Source organism: Lytechinus pictus, chromosome 17 (genome assembly GCF_037042905.1).
Source record: "Lytechinus pictus isolate F3 Inbred chromosome 17, Lp3.0, whole genome shotgun sequence".
Lineage (NCBI taxonomy): Eukaryota > Metazoa > Echinodermata > Echinoidea > Temnopleuroida > Toxopneustidae > Lytechinus > Lytechinus pictus.
In genome coordinates, this window is record NC_087261.1 from 28,521,630 (window position 1) to 28,537,530 (window position 15,901).

General features: G+C 36.4%; 1 protein-coding gene across 1 annotated transcript in view; it reads left to right on the forward strand.

Annotated features, from left to right (window-relative positions):
- Nucleotides 1–15,901, forward strand: part of LOC129280895 (collagen alpha-1(XXII) chain-like) — a 42,874-nt gene that overhangs the window by 15,969 nt on the left and 11,004 nt on the right. Inside the window, exons 13-24 of the mRNA XM_064112093.1 lie at nucleotides 2,147–2,212; nucleotides 2,664–2,747; nucleotides 3,587–3,640; nucleotides 4,133–4,204; nucleotides 5,026–5,076; nucleotides 7,896–7,949; nucleotides 8,711–8,764; nucleotides 9,662–9,715; nucleotides 10,223–10,276; nucleotides 11,426–11,533; nucleotides 13,102–13,155; nucleotides 14,359–14,466. Of these exons, the coding sequence (XP_063968163.1) occupies nucleotides 2,147–2,212; nucleotides 2,664–2,747; nucleotides 3,587–3,640; nucleotides 4,133–4,204; nucleotides 5,026–5,076; nucleotides 7,896–7,949; nucleotides 8,711–8,764; nucleotides 9,662–9,715; nucleotides 10,223–10,276; nucleotides 11,426–11,533; nucleotides 13,102–13,155; nucleotides 14,359–14,466 (813 nt within the window). The remainder of the gene's footprint in view (nucleotides 1–2,146; nucleotides 2,213–2,663; nucleotides 2,748–3,586; nucleotides 3,641–4,132; nucleotides 4,205–5,025; nucleotides 5,077–7,895; nucleotides 7,950–8,710; nucleotides 8,765–9,661; nucleotides 9,716–10,222; nucleotides 10,277–11,425; nucleotides 11,534–13,101; nucleotides 13,156–14,358; nucleotides 14,467–15,901) is intronic.

Consider the following 15,901-nt stretch of genomic DNA (forward strand, 5'->3'; position numbering starts at 1 on the left):
ATTGTCTGGTTCAGTGTGCTCTTTCTTCATGCTATAATGAGGAAGAAAACTAATTAAGTCATTTTTCATATATACAGTTATGAATGATTTGAGTGACAGATGAGGATATAAATTATGTAACATTTGGCTCCCCATAGTTAAACCTCAACTTTACACCAGATATAAATTTAACCCAATTAAGTTCAGAATACAGGCCAAAGTGTCCAGCGGCGTAACAGGGGTCGGTGGCCAGGGGGGGGGGGGGCAAGAGCCAAAAATTTCCCGGTCAGATCATGGTATGAACTGGCGTAATGGTGTAATGAGGCGACTATTTTGAGGGGGCCAGATATTGCGTATCGGGCATAATTTATCTTGAAAAAATAAAAGTTGCGAGCGAGCGAAGCGAGCGAGCAAAACTTTTGACCTTTTTTATACAAAAATCTAGTGTTGTGATAGATTTTGACATGATATCCCGAAAATAATATATTTCACTCTTTTCTCTTTCCATTCCCTTCTTTGTGGTCTGTACGCCATTGTGAACAGGATTCTTTGTGGCAGTAGCGTGAAGAGTAAAACAAAAACGAGGGGCGCAGTATGACACATGTGCTAAAAAGCTGCTTAATATAAGTCCCGAGCGAGCGAAGCGAGCGAAAAAAAATCACCATTTCATGAGAATCTAACTTTGAGATATTTTTGAAATTATATTCAGTAAATAAAATGATATCCTACACTTTCCCTTTGCTTTTCTTTCCTCTTTTTTTTTTAGTTCTTGTTTGTATAACTTTTTTGGGCCAATGGCCCAACCCTTCCATTCTCATATACGGCAGTGCTGTGCGGATGGGGTCCGGGGCGGAGCCCCCGGAAGATCTTGATATCAAAGCCATTTAAACCTCAATTTCAATCAAATCGCGGGTATATACACAATATAGCTTTTACAAAACACATTTATTCAACCCAAATACGTAATGAACCAAATATATTTGAGGGGGCATAACATGCATAACAGCAATGTGGGAAAATTTACATCCTACATCCACTGCATGTTGGTTCTATTCTTTCTATTTGTCATTATATTGATTTGTTTGTTGAATATGTTAAAAGTCGCGAGCGTGCAAAGCGAGCTGGAAAAATATTGCCTATTGAAATTAAATTCTTATTATGTGATAGATTTTCCCATTATATTCAGCAAATAACACATTTCATTGTTTCCATTCATTTCATTATACGTTGTCTCCTATAATTTCTTTTATTTCCTCTTGGGTGTGGAACCAAGACCCCCCCCCCCCCCGCGCCTGTACGCTAGTGATTGAACGTGATTAAACGGGGACGTTGTAGAGCAATTTGATGGTTATAGATGAAGAGCCCCTACTGCGTGGGGTCCGGGGCAAAGCCCCGGTAGCTTATTTGCATAAAATTAAGCAAGCTTATAGCAAAATTAGATTTAGATTTATTTATTTCCGTTAAAAATGTTTTCAAAATATAATCAAAATAACAATACATATTCAATATGATCGATAATACAGACAAATCAATGGAATTTCGTAACAAATGTTGAACAATAAATTAAAGAAAAAACAATTTGTTAATTGTTTGCACAATGTTGTATGCAGTCCATCTTTCTTCCCGCTCTTAATTGTCAATCCTCGGCAATCCGGTCGTGTTATTATTTTTTTTTCTTGTCCCTTTTCTTTGTTTTCTAATTCAGCTTTTGACTTATTCCATTTTACCTTTCTTTCCCGCTATTGTTTGCCACTTTGTCACCTTTTTATTTATTTTCCATCATGCTATTGCATTACATAGGCCTATTTTGGAATGATTCTTCTTTCTCAAATGTTCTTCTTTCGTTCCTTTTCCCGCTTTTTCCTTTTCCAGTAAAAGAAAAATCGTTTTCTTTTCACTTTTCCCTTTCCTTTTCCTCCTTTCCTTTTCCCCTTTCCTCTCCCTTTCCCTTTCTTTCTCCCTCCTTTTTTTCTTTTTCCCGTTTTTTTTTAATTTTCCCGGTTAAATCCGCCAGGGGGGGGCAACTTGCCCCCCCTGCCCCCCCCCCCGCCTGTTACGCCACTGAAAGTGTCTAAAAAAGAGAATTACTCACGCCTATTAGTATGATCTCTTTCACTTATCTTTAATTGAACTGACAATGTTTTTATCCAATCATATCTCTCCGTAGGGACCACGTGGTTATCCCGGCCCACAGGGAGATCAAGGACGACCTGGAGATACGCCTACAAGAGAGGTAAGATCGTCACGTGATGGGACAAAGTGGGTGTGGCTATTGGAAACATTGGTCACGTGGATTAGGTGATTTTCAACGGTTTGCTACATCACTTTATGGAATCATTACATTATTAATTTCGGTTATTTTCATACTTTGAGAAAACATGTACTTAAAATTGAAATCTAAATTAAAATTGAAGTTAAAATCAAAATGAATTCCGACTTCAAATACAAATAATAATTCAAATTCAAACCCGAATTCAAATTCATTTTCAAATTCAAATGTAATTCAATCAAATCCAAATTCATATTCAAATCCAAATTCATTTTCAAATTCAAATCAAAATTCATATTCAAATTCATATCGCAATTCATATTCATTTTCATATTCAAATTCAAATCTAAATTCAAATTTAAATCGAAATTGAAATTGAATTTTAACTCTCTGCTTTTCTCTATTTCCCCAACAGCAATTGATCGATATTGTCGTTAGTATACCTGGTCTACAGGGCGATCCTGGTCCGCGGGGATTACCAGGAATTGACGGTGTCAAGGTATGTATTCATCCGTCATTTCCTAATGGAAAGAACATAGTGCCCCCACAGTGTGTGCCCCAGTGTGTTCACAGTGTGGAACACAGTGTGAAATCACCTTCACACTGTTAAATCTGAGCATTTTAACAGTGTGAATCACATATTCACATAGTCAACCATGTGAACGCTGTGAACAGTCACGCTGTTGAGGTGTCCACAGTGTGAAAATATCTTCACACTGTTGGATATGACCATTTAAACAGTGAGAATAATATTTTTGTCATAGACCACTATGTGAACACAATATGATAACACTGTGTAACGATGTATTCTTTTCAGCAGGGTTTGTATACCGATATTCCATCCATTCATGATTTCAATCCGAAAGCGCATTCTTGCAGTTTTTCTTTTGTCATTTCATTTTATCAATGTTGATCTTACATTAAATGAAAAGATTTGTTTTTCTTTGCTTATTTTGATAATTGTTTCAAATTAATTGTGAATTTGCGAATCCGACAGCATTGGAAATAATAAAGCACATGAACATATGAAAAATAATAAAACAATCTAATTGAAAATATCATTGCTTATGATTCTTTTAATCTTTAGTCATAGGATCACTGCCTCGACAAAAAATTGTTTTTTAGCAGCATTTCTCATCTCCATCCTTGTTCTTGTGTTATTCTCCTTTTGCTTTTTTTTTTTATAATATGTATGTATGTGAATATCACAAATAGGTATTTTTGTGTTGATAATTTGTGATTGTGACATCATGTATATTCATCATAATATTTCAATGGTGATTAAAAAAAAACAGTTATCTTACAGTGAACCTTTCATATCTGTTTCGTTTTCCTTAGGGGGAGAAAGGAACTCGTGGGGAGTATGGCTACAGAGGTGTTGAGGGACCAAAGGTATGATTCAAACATTTTTTTTATAAAAAAAAGTGCAGATTGTTAAAGAAAACAATTATTATTAGTCATACTGACAAGCAGGGAGGCGACGATCGCCCCCCTCCCTCCCCCTGAATGAAAATATTTTGATGCACACCCCCTTCTTTTTTTTGGACAAATTTGAATGAAAATATTTTATGCAATGCAAATATATGTTTTAAAAACCATCGGAAAGTACTATGAAATTTGGCAACTGAAAATACTATTAAATATACGAAATGTTTCTTTTCCGCATTCTGGACATTTTTGCCTTATCATCATAATTATTATTTTTATTATCATTATTATTATCATTATTATTATTATTATTATTATTATTATCACCATTATTATTATTATTATTATTATTAATCATCATCAATATCATTATTATTACTGTTGTTGTAACCATAATTATTACCACCATCAGCATCATTTTACTCAGTGTGAAATCTTTTGTTTGCTTTTTTTCAGGGTATCCACGGAGAGAAAGGCCAAAAGGGAGTCTTTGGTGAACCGGGACCGCCCGGCCCACCTGGTACTTTGGTATGTATTTCATTAAAAATGGATTTATGTCCTTATGGAATGATGATCTGTCATGTTATGGGGATACATACACAAGTATGTAAAGCGAAGAAAGAAGGTCATGAAAGGCCTTCATCCGTAAAGGAGAACTTGTACGCAGAATTCTGCGGGGATAAAGATTTATCTGAATAACAGATTATTTCAAAATGATTTTCCTTTGGCGTCATATGCAATTAATGATGGCAGTTGTTATCATGAAGTGACAGTTGTCAATGTTAAAGTGTGGAATAAGATCGGGACAGGTGAGTCAGTTTTCTCGCAAAATAAATTGTATGTAATTTTTATAAGATTTTTACACATTTATTTAGAGTAATTTGTATCAAATTTCTCTCCCATATACTCAAGACACCTTTGTTTCATCAAACTTGAAAATGGCAAATTTCTAGGGCAAACTTTCTTGGGCAAATTTTATATCAGTCAATCGAATTATTCGAGTGTAACTCTAAAAAAGTAACAGTTATCTAAATAGGATTATTAAAAGACTGAAAATTTATTATGTATGTTCTGTGCTAGTGACTCTAATCGCAAAACATGTACTATATGGAATAAGATTTGGATGATATTTCCTGTCAATTTATTTCACTATTTGAACCACTGAGTATTTTTTTTTTGTTATCCGGGCTTCATTTTTTTAAACAACTCATTACACACCTTACATATCGGATATTTAAGCTCAAATCGATGTATTTAATTATTCTGGATATTTGAATTCATTTCTGTTTATATTCGAATCGATACATTTAATATTTTTCATATTTAAAATTCATTTCTTCTTTCTTTAGGGTGATATCAACATACTGGAGATCACGGGAACGGAGAGTCAGTTAGTTCCAGTACGCGGTTTTTATATCACGTTTCTTATTTGATAAGAACCGGCATAATTATCTTTATTCTGTATAAATATATTTTTCATTTATCCATTTTTATATTTCTTCGACCTCTTTGTTCAGATTTCTACTTCAAATAATACCCAGGTCGCGCAGGTAATGTCCAAGAGTTTTGAAGTGTCTTAGAATATCTTTGTTGTATAAATTAAACAAATTCATCCTAACGAATCGAGAGAGAGAGTCTTAGATCAATACTGCTCATACCCGAGCCTTGGTCAGTTCAAATTATTAGTTTTCTCACGATAATTTAAGACCTTTGAAAACAACAACAATAATGCCTGGAATAAAACGATTCATATAAATCACACAATTTCAACCAAATCGGAATGCTTGCATTATTTACATTATCGGAATCGATTTTCTTTTCAAAAAATACGGAAATAGAATAACGTTGTTCTCTTGCGCTATTCTGACTAGTGTTACAGCCACAACTGTTTTGGGGATCATCGTCCACACCAACAAATATTGTTCGTCAAATGGGAACCAGAGATGGCTTTTAGAGATGTTCTAGGTTGTCAGAAACATCTCGAAACTCGTCGCTCGGACTCATAATCAAGCTCTTGTGAATTTGACATTTAAGATATGGATCACTGAAAATGGGCGTTGAACAATTACGATTATCTTTGATTATAATAACTAAATACGAATGAGGTCTAATAAGTGGTGTTTTGGGAATGTCTTAACCAGTTATCGAAATAGGGATATTGGTTAAAACTACCCCAAACTAAAAGGATTACAAAGCTCTTGAAAACTTTGCATTTGAAATCCGGATTACTAAAAAAAAGTGTTAAAGAATTTTGAATGCAATATCGAAAACTTAATAAACTTGAATTTCAATTATTGTGCTACGAAAAGAGATACTCAAAATGACCGATGTAGCTGAAACATCTTGGGTCTAACCCAACTCCCCCCCCCCCCCCTCTCTCTCTCTCTCTTGGTATGCTTAGAACACCCCTGGAGTGCACCCTCCCCATATAGACCAACGAACGTAGAGGGCGTCAACACCTTACAGTGTTGCTCTGCAAAGTGTTGACACCCTAAAAGATCGTAGGTATACACTAGTAAAAGCCAAACACCTATCATCCTAACCATGGGATATGTTCATGCCCAACCTAAATTCATTACTTCCATTCATTCATTTTTTTCCCAATCCACCTTTTTTATAATTATCTAGAAGTAGCACCCCGGTTTTCTTATTAATTTGATGCTGTTATGAGTTTCCAATATCTTTCTTTAAATCCACTTCCCCAATATTCTCTTTCCAAACAGATTTACATCCTGCTTGTGGTCACAATTTTATAAAGCTTGCCACACCCTTTCTCTCATGTGTTCATATTTGTAGTTTTTATTCCACCTTTTGACCCACCCCAACCCCAAAAAATGTTTAGGTAGAGCCCCTTTTTTAGTAAAGCTTTTGAGTAGATACATTTTAAAACATGCCGTTCCCACACCCATCAATTTCATTAAATATATACATTTAGTATTTACGGCTTCGCATATTGTCTAACGTAATTATTGATATTATTTAGATAAATGCTAGACATATATTTCATTCACTTTTTTTTTACATCCCGTCAAACTCCAAAGCCCTTGATATTCTCCCTTTAGTACGGAGCCTTTAAAGTGCCATCGACTTGACGACTTGGCGAGATACTTTATCTTGCCATGTCGACATGGCGAGATACGTTATCTCGCCAAGTCGACTTATAAAAGGTTATATGTCAACTTGGCGAGATATTTGGACTCTCGCCGGGCCTTGGACACTTCATATCTTGCCATGTCGACATATAATGTTTTATAAGTCGACTTGGAACGATAACATATCTCGCTATGTTGACATATAACGTTTTATAAGTCAACTTGGCAAGATACCGTATCTCGCCATGTTGACATATAACTTTTTATAAGTCGACTTGGCGAGATGACGTATCTCGCCATGTCGACATAATAAGATCATTATGTCGACATGGCAAGATAAAGTATCTCGCAAAGTCGTCAAGTCGATGGCAATTTAAAGGCTCCGTACTTTAGAATAGAACAGAAATAGAATTTGGTTAATTCAATGATGTTGCATCACTTTCGTGCATTATAATGTAGGTCATCCTAAAACACACAAAAAACTCATTCAAACTATCCCCTGGATATTGTTCTTATCTAACAAATAGAAAAGTTTATGATATATTAACAAAGAATTTTGTGAAAGTAATCACCTTTTTTTCGAAATGTTCGTATATTCGCATGATGTAGACCCACAAAAGTATACTAAAGAAATTGACAGCTACAATCACAATCGATTTCAAGGGGGTAATGTGGTTTTTTTTTCTTCTTTATAACAAAAGAGAGTAAAAACTACCAACGTAGAAGTCTAGTACCCAAACACAGTTGAATATGTCAATTATGTTTTTGTTTCGTTGGTTCAGTTTAAAAAGTATTCTTTTTGTCGAATTAAGTGCATAGTCGTTAAATAATCATTAAATTGTATTATGAAGAACGGTATGCCCAATTGATTATGGTGTTTCTACATAAGGATGGAGCAATGTTTTCTTTGCAATTATAACGTCTGATGACGATAAATCGCTTTACCTTTTTCTACAATATTCTGTAATATGTTGGTTCAGCGGTTATTAATTCAAGAGTTTAATAGAGGGGAAACAGGAGACAGAATGGGCTCATGTGGGGGTGGAACTGATCCCTGGAGACGATTAGGCGTATGACTTTCCATTCATTATTTTCTCTTTTTGTTGTTATTCCAATTCTCATTTTAGGGACCACCAGGACCCCCTGGAGTTCCAGGTATACCGGGAGATCCAGGAACACAGGTGAGACTGTGGAACCCTTCTATTATCATTTTTCCCGCTATTCTCCTCACACAGCAAAAACTGTGGGGTTAACCGGTGTACATAGAGGACCACACCAGTTATTTTTCACCGGTGTTAAATTGACAGTGTTAGTTTAACACTTAAACTATTTGGTGTTATGGTCAATCTCTAAGGTACAATTTTAACACCTCATGGTGTGGTCCTCTATTAACACCAACTGGTGTCAGTTTTAACACCACAGTTTTTACAGTGCACCTAACCACCCCTTCTCCTCCCCTCCTCCCTCCTCCCCCTCCTCTCACTCTCTCTCTCTCTTTCACTCACTCTTTGATTTTTGATATCATCCGTTCCCTCCCTCCATCCCTTTCCCCTGTAACCCCTTATCTCACATACAGTAACCATTATATTAAACTTGCCCCCCCCCCCCCTGAACGTCATGTCCCAGATAACTTTTTTGTTGTTGTTTGAACTAAATCTATTCGATATCCCTTATAAAGGTATTTCTCTTTCTGACTTTTTTTTTCATTTTCCAACTGATTATTCTTCCCCTCTTCGCTTCCCGATTCATTCTTTATCAGCTATCGTGATTTATAATTACGTTCGTAATTAGGGCCTATTCTCCAAAGTACATGCACTCTTTTTTATATATTGGACGTAATATCATTTCTGATGGAGCTAGTTAGCTGCAACGATGATTATATCAATAAATACCATTATTATCATGATTAATTTCATGATTATTATCATTTTTTAAACTACAGGGATTCGGCGGGTCACCAGGTGAAAGGGGACCGAAAGGGCTCGCGGGAATAAAGGTAAGAAATTAATGCCAATTTCATAAGGAGGGGCATGGGGTGGGCCAAAAACTGTTTCTTTGTACAATATTATTTTAAAGGTTGTCAATGGAATAATATGACACAATTGTCGCAGTAAAAATAACAAGCACGCAATAAAGGCGCTATACAAACATTACAATAATTTACTTTTTAATACGCTTTCACCGACGAGTGAAGACAACAAAACATGCTCGTGGAGTCGGGGGGGGGGGGGCGGTGGACCGGAAGCTCTTCGGGGGGGGGGGGTCGCATGGATCCGCTACTAGTATAAGCAGAATGCAGATATATTTTTCATGACTCGAGCCTTCTGTATAAAATTCTTATAATTTGTGTCTTATGTTTAGCTTTGTGAACCGATTTCGAAATCATCCATGTTTTTTTTAAATCTTTGAACTAAGTCACTGTTAATATTATCTAAAAAAATTGTAATAAATTTGTTTTTGTATAATAAAAACTTACGAATGAACAAAAATTACCTGCCAAGATCTCAAGTGGCAAGTAAACTTAACTGCTCAAACGTATCAAACCGCATGGTTATTTGAATAGTTCTGTATAAGGCCTGTTACTCTGTATCACAATAGATGGGAAATATATTGCGAGGCCTTGGCAAATAAATAACCAAGCTTTATTCGATGTTGGAATTAATCTCATGCTGGGTAGTTAGCCTACTCGATACTTTCAAAATGTGATGGGAATGCATTTTTTCCCAATTCTTGAAGAACACGGTAAATATTTTTGACTTTGCAAATGCAAATTCACAATCATACAACGTTATCGACTGAAGAGGAAAAAAATCATACCGACTTCATTTAAAAATATTTCATACATAATTCCCATGTGTAAAAGAAGAAATAATTTCATGGTTTTTTTTCGTAGGGAGAAAAGGGATCGACAGGTTCCCGAGGGCCAAGAGGAGACGCGGGACTAACGGTAAGTATGTTGCCAGTCATTGCAGCGATGTAAAACAATTCGTGTAATTGATCATTTCCTTTATGGAATGAAACAATCAATTACACGAATGTTGCCAATTACAAGTGATAATTGTCAATCTTTGATAAATAATTGGATATAACAATGACGAATTTCTGTAGCAGAGTCTCAATAACACTTTTAATCTTACTGCTAGGTGTAATCTATGTGCATTGCGTATAATTACAAAAAGATTTGTATTAAGTGTATGGAACAAATTTCCTGTAATGAAACCTTCTTTCCTGTTACAATCCTGTTATAATAATTTACAGAAAAACAGTAAATTCTGTAAATTATTATAACAGGATATTCTCTGCAATTTTGCAGAACATGTCTGTTTTAAAAAAGAAAAGGAAAGAAGGCTTCATTACAGGAAATTGGTTCCATACACTTAATACAAATCTTCTTGTAATTATAGAATTCTGTTATTTCTTTTCCTGTAAAATCTTTCTTTTTTTTCGTCACCAGGGCGAGCCTGGACCGGGAGGACCGCCTGGACCTCGTGGGGATAAAGGAAGTAGTGTAAGTATGATCCCAAGAGATGTATTCTAATAATGGTTTGGTCCTACTCCTACATCTAGATCAATAAAAGTTACATTGCAATTAGTGATCTCTAGAGTTTCTGCAGACACAACCCTATTTCGTCAAATTGTATAGCGCCATCGTCGGTTTATTTCCTATGCACGCTCCCCCCCCCCCCCCCCGAAGTCTGTAAATTGACGCAAGGTGCATAACTGCTAAAGGTTTTTCATGGGACGAGATGTGCATTTTCAGTCTTCATTTAATAACTCGCATTCCCTAAAAAATTTTTCTAAACTGATTAATAAAGTCCCACCTTAGATGTAAGCCCTTCGAACTACAAAATAAAATGAGCCACAGGGATCGGTACAATAGTAGACATCTCCCCCTCTTCAAGATAGTTATTGCAATTACGCACTCTAACAGGTGCAGGGATGAATGAAACACTTAATTAAAGAGCAAATACGAACCCTTTAACTTAAACAGTATGGACAGAGTGCAAACAAGACTTTGTGGATACACAACAACAACAACAACAAAAACCCACCAAGTATTAGTGCACCTTTTCACTTAGGATCCGAGATTAATACGCCCCACATTGTTCTGCCAGTAGGTCATTTATGGTGCAAATTTCAATCTATATTTCCTATATATATAGTGTTTAACATTTTGACCTGTTTAAATTGAAAAAAGAGAAATATTTCGAATTAATTTTCACAAAATGATATCCGTTTTTCCATTTATTTTCTTAGTTTCTTTTTTTTTCTGGTCTTGAAACTTGTTTATTTAATTTTTTTTTTTGTATTTATTTATTTATTTTCTATTTATTCATTTATTTATTCATTTATTTATTTATTAATTCATTTATTCATTCATTCATTTATGTATTCATTCATTCATTTATTCATTCATTCATTCATTCATTCATTTATTTATTTATTTATTTATTTATTTATTTATTTATTTATTTATTTATTTATTTATTTATTTATTTATTTATTTATTTATTTATTTATTTATTTATTTATTTATTTATTTATTTATTTATTTATTTATTTATTTTTATTTATTTGGGTTTTTTTTTAGGGGGAGCATGGCCCCCATCTGTAATCCAGTGATTATCACAATACCTTTTGATATTATATTCCACAGGGACCCCAAGGCCCACAGGGATTGTTTGGACCAGAGGGTGAACGAGGACCAGCTGGATTGGTCGGAGCAAGGGGCGTTCCTGGACCTCAAGGAGAACCAGGACCAAGGGTGAGTTAACAATAATATGTCCCCTCATAAAGCCAGTCTGTCATTTTCTAAAAGTAATTTGTAAAGGGGGTTGTAGGCAAGGGCTGCTTTCTAAAAATCCAGACCCCCACATTTAGTCAAAATGAAGCCAGGTGCAACTCTACTGACTATAGGTCTATGGCCCGTTTACAATGTGATATATTTTTTTGTTGGCGATGAATTGGAATTTAATTTTCTAATATTCCGACAGGGAGGCTCGAAATAGACTGGAATATCGATTTTGATATCCATCCCACTGTTCAGAACTTTGATCAGATCGTGTATTGTGCACACAATGAAAAAAAAATGATTGAAACAATGGTCTTAATCGTATCAGATCATATCACATCTGTCGTGGCAATCGTATTGATCGTAGAAAATCATGGCATTCGTCAAGCCCTTGTTACAATTGGTGGTGCGAATGCTTTACAACCGTTGCGATTGTGTGAAACGCTTGGGCGTAAATACCGGGGGGACGCGTCCCCCTACCAAAAATAGTATCAAATGCCCCCCCCTACTCTTTTTGGTCTTTTATGATTGAAAGAAATACATCATTCAAAATAGAAATAAAAAATGTATTTTGGACGAGACGACCTTACTTTTTGGGATGATAACCTTTTTTCATTTTTTTTCTTTTGCTTGCCAAAATTTTCCAGCCCCTGGTCCCCTCCCCCCTACCTTTGGGGAGAGATTTCCGCCCTTGGTGAAACGTGACTAAAATAATCGCAAACACCTTAAACGATGACCCGACAGTGGGATCAAGGTATTATTTTTATGGAGACGAATTAAGTCAGGAAGTTCTCACATATCGGGAGGGGCGGACGTACGTATCTGAAAGAATTGCCTTTCAGTAAATAATCAACAAGGTAAAATTGCGCGATATACATGCTATGATGTTCGATCAATGTTTCCCTTTTCAAGGCTATAAATCTTTGGTTATATTAAAGGTATAGTGTATGATTGGTTGTTCTCAGAAAAGGGCAATGAATCAATTTCAAAATTATTACATTAATGAGATTTTATCACGGAAAAGAAACTTGCATAACTTTTCTATTTTCATGATATTGAGGGGTGAAACATAATTATAACGCGTGTCGGTTAACCTACTTAACCTGGGACTTTCTTGTTGACATCCTCTCGGGTTAAAAAATAAATTGATATTAGAACACTGTTCGAATAATGCATATTCATTACGACCTCATGCATATTGATGAAATACGTCATGGCGCATGCGCGGTATCAATAAATCCCCGTATCAACAAAGTGCAGCGCTGTGTGCAGAAGTAGCTGAGTAGAAGCAAACACCAAACGGTGCGTGCAAGCCATGCTAGGCGGCTAGCGACTAGTCCACGTCCTGGACGATTTTTATTGATTTGGCAAACCAGGGGCAAACCCTATTCACACATAACCAACACACACACGCCCTCCGCTGATTCACTTACCCCCAGTGATTCACCTAACCCACTGATTCACTTTCCCCGAAAAAAAATGTTTGTTTCGGTAGCGAGCTGAAAGGTTTCTCTCTTCTCTTTTTTGTGTAAAATTGACAGGGCTTCAAAGGAACTACAGGAAGTGTCGGATTCCCAGGATTCAAAGGAGATAAGGTGAGTCTTAATTCTCATATATAAGTATATATATCAGTATATATACTACCTTGGTATTAGGAATTTGTCGCAACTACTACACTGTAAAAAAATGAAGTGCTAATTTAGCACGTACAGTGCTTGTATAGTGACTGCACTACGAGTGTTAATTTTCTAGTTCAAATTTAAACTAAAAAATCAGCACTCGTAGTGCAGTCACTATACAAGCACTGTAAGTGCTAAATGAGCACTTCCCTTTTACAGTGTACGCAGACGCTTTATGTAACGTAGAGAATATATTGTCAAATGCCCTTCATGATAAAGAAGACTATGTAAAAAAAAAATCGGTAAATCAAAACAGCAGTGAGACTGTCCTGGGTTCGTACATAACCCATCAAAATGACTACCCAAGTGTCTATGCGTAATTGCTGAAAAACTAGCAATATAAACATGGCGTAATTTCCTTCAGCAAGGAATTCAGTGTGCTGCACTCGACCCAGGTGAGGTAATGGGTACCGGCAGGAAATAATTCCTCAAAAAGCTGTGTGCACCGAAAAGGTAGCCTAGCTTAGCCGGGTAATAATAGCAGGGCCCGCTGGGAGAACAGTTTTCGGAACTGAAGTGGCTACCATGGGTAAATATACCTATATTATTATTATTATTATTATTATGGGATTCGATTCAAATGTCGGGTATTTTTCCAAGTAATAATACACTGTCCCGTATATGCTTATCTGTGTCGGTGATCTACAGTATATATGATCATTTTTCAGCTCAGATTTCAAGATTCCACAAAGTTCAGTGTATGGCTATACCGGACCACCGTCTTTCAAAGAGTTTCGTTTGATCCGATCAAGCTCAAATATAATGATGGACATCCATCAATGTCATTATTTTCTACACAGGAAATGTGCACAATGTACTTTGTGAACAAAGATATGTACACTTGATTGTCAAGACAACAATGAATGTATGAATATGCATCATATCTATAAAATATTTCGAATAAGCATGCATTTTAGATGTTGACGTTGCTGGCTTTCCATAGTTGTGGTTGATCGGATCAATCGCAGCTCTTTGTAAGACGGGGCCTAGATCTGCATCCATGATGATGATTCAGTTAATTGCAATAAATCTTGGTTTTACAGACGTCTTATGGAATCAGCGTTTACTGCAATTAATTTAATTTATCTTTAACCATCAACTTTTTGTTTATACTCACAGGGAAGTACAGGTGATCTTGGTCTACCGGGAATAGCAGGACCCAAGGGAGAAAAGGGTGGCAAGGGTGCGACTGGTCTTCGTGGGATAGCTGGACTAGCAGGACTTAATGTAAGCTCATATCTTCATGAGATAGCAACTTGTTTTATTTTATATTTAAAAAGGAGGAATTCGAATAAGAAGAAACAAACACTGAATGAAAGCGCATCATTTTTTTTACTGCTACAAGTTGTTATGAAAGGCATGGATTGTGCCCGGGAATTTGTATAAGGAGAGGGGGGGGGGGGGTAGTCTACGAGAACAAACTCAAATTTGACACTTTCACAAATTGTACCATGCCTAGAGTAAAGACAAGATTAAAATATATCTTACTGACGCAGCCACAGTACATAGTGAATATAGTGTAACTACTGTACTTTAGACTCTGCTTTATATTCCGTAAAGCAGAAGGTTTGTGCCTAGAAACCAAGGGAGGGCGAGGGCGCGAGCGAGACGGCCTAAATGTGATTTCTTTCGTCTAACTCGAGTATTAACGTATAGTAGTGTTGAACGATCACAAACATGGCAAACGGTTTAAGTTCTTAAAACTCCTGATTCTTATTATTTCTCTCCTTTATTATCCCTCTCCTGCCCACTTGTAATTGGGAAATTATTAGACGGGGCAATCAATCCTGCAAATCCATTCACCAACTCTTGTTTCCTCATTCTCGTCTAAAATATTTGAACGAATTGGACGATGGGGATACTCAGGGGAAGCAGAACAGGGATGCAGGGGCTGCCACCCGCTATGATTTTTAAAGATGTGCATAAAGGGGATAAAAGAGCAGAAAAAACATAAGGGGGTGGGGGATAATGAAAACAGAGGTCTGGCATATGTACCCTTACAATACCACTGTCATTGAACATGAAAAATATGACGTCCCTTTTAGACCCCCCCCCCCCCCCCCCCTTAGCAAGATATCCGAGCGCCGCCCCGGGGTACTGTATTACCAGTAAGCTTTAAAAAAATTAAAAGCTAACAATTATAAGCTAAAAACAATTAAAAGCTAAAAAAAAATTGAAGTGCTTATGTGGTTTATGGGGCTAAATTTTTGTTTGAAAAAAGTTGCGTGCAAACGAAGCGAGAGAACTCAAAATTTGACAGTTTTAATACGAATCTAATTCTGTGATAGATTTTGATTAATTATAGAACAGTGTCATATTCCAATCTTTTTCACTTCCTTTCTCCCACCCCACCCCCCCCCCCATTCCTTGGTCGTTTAACATTGGGACAGCCCCCCCCCCCCCCCGTCTCAAAATATACACAAGTATTTATTGCAGAGGCCGTTCTCATTACGCTTTCTAAAACTAGTTTACTGGAAACCGATTCAGGAAACCACTTTGGAAGATCGCTTTGCTAGCGTTCCCACTTGATCACACGAAAGTGGTTTTCAAAATCACTTCACGTAAAGCGCTCTTGTTGCTATGGAAACGCTCTCAGTGTGGTGACACGTTTCGCGGGAAATTCGAAACTGCAGCATTGGCATTCTACACCTGTAGTGTGGAG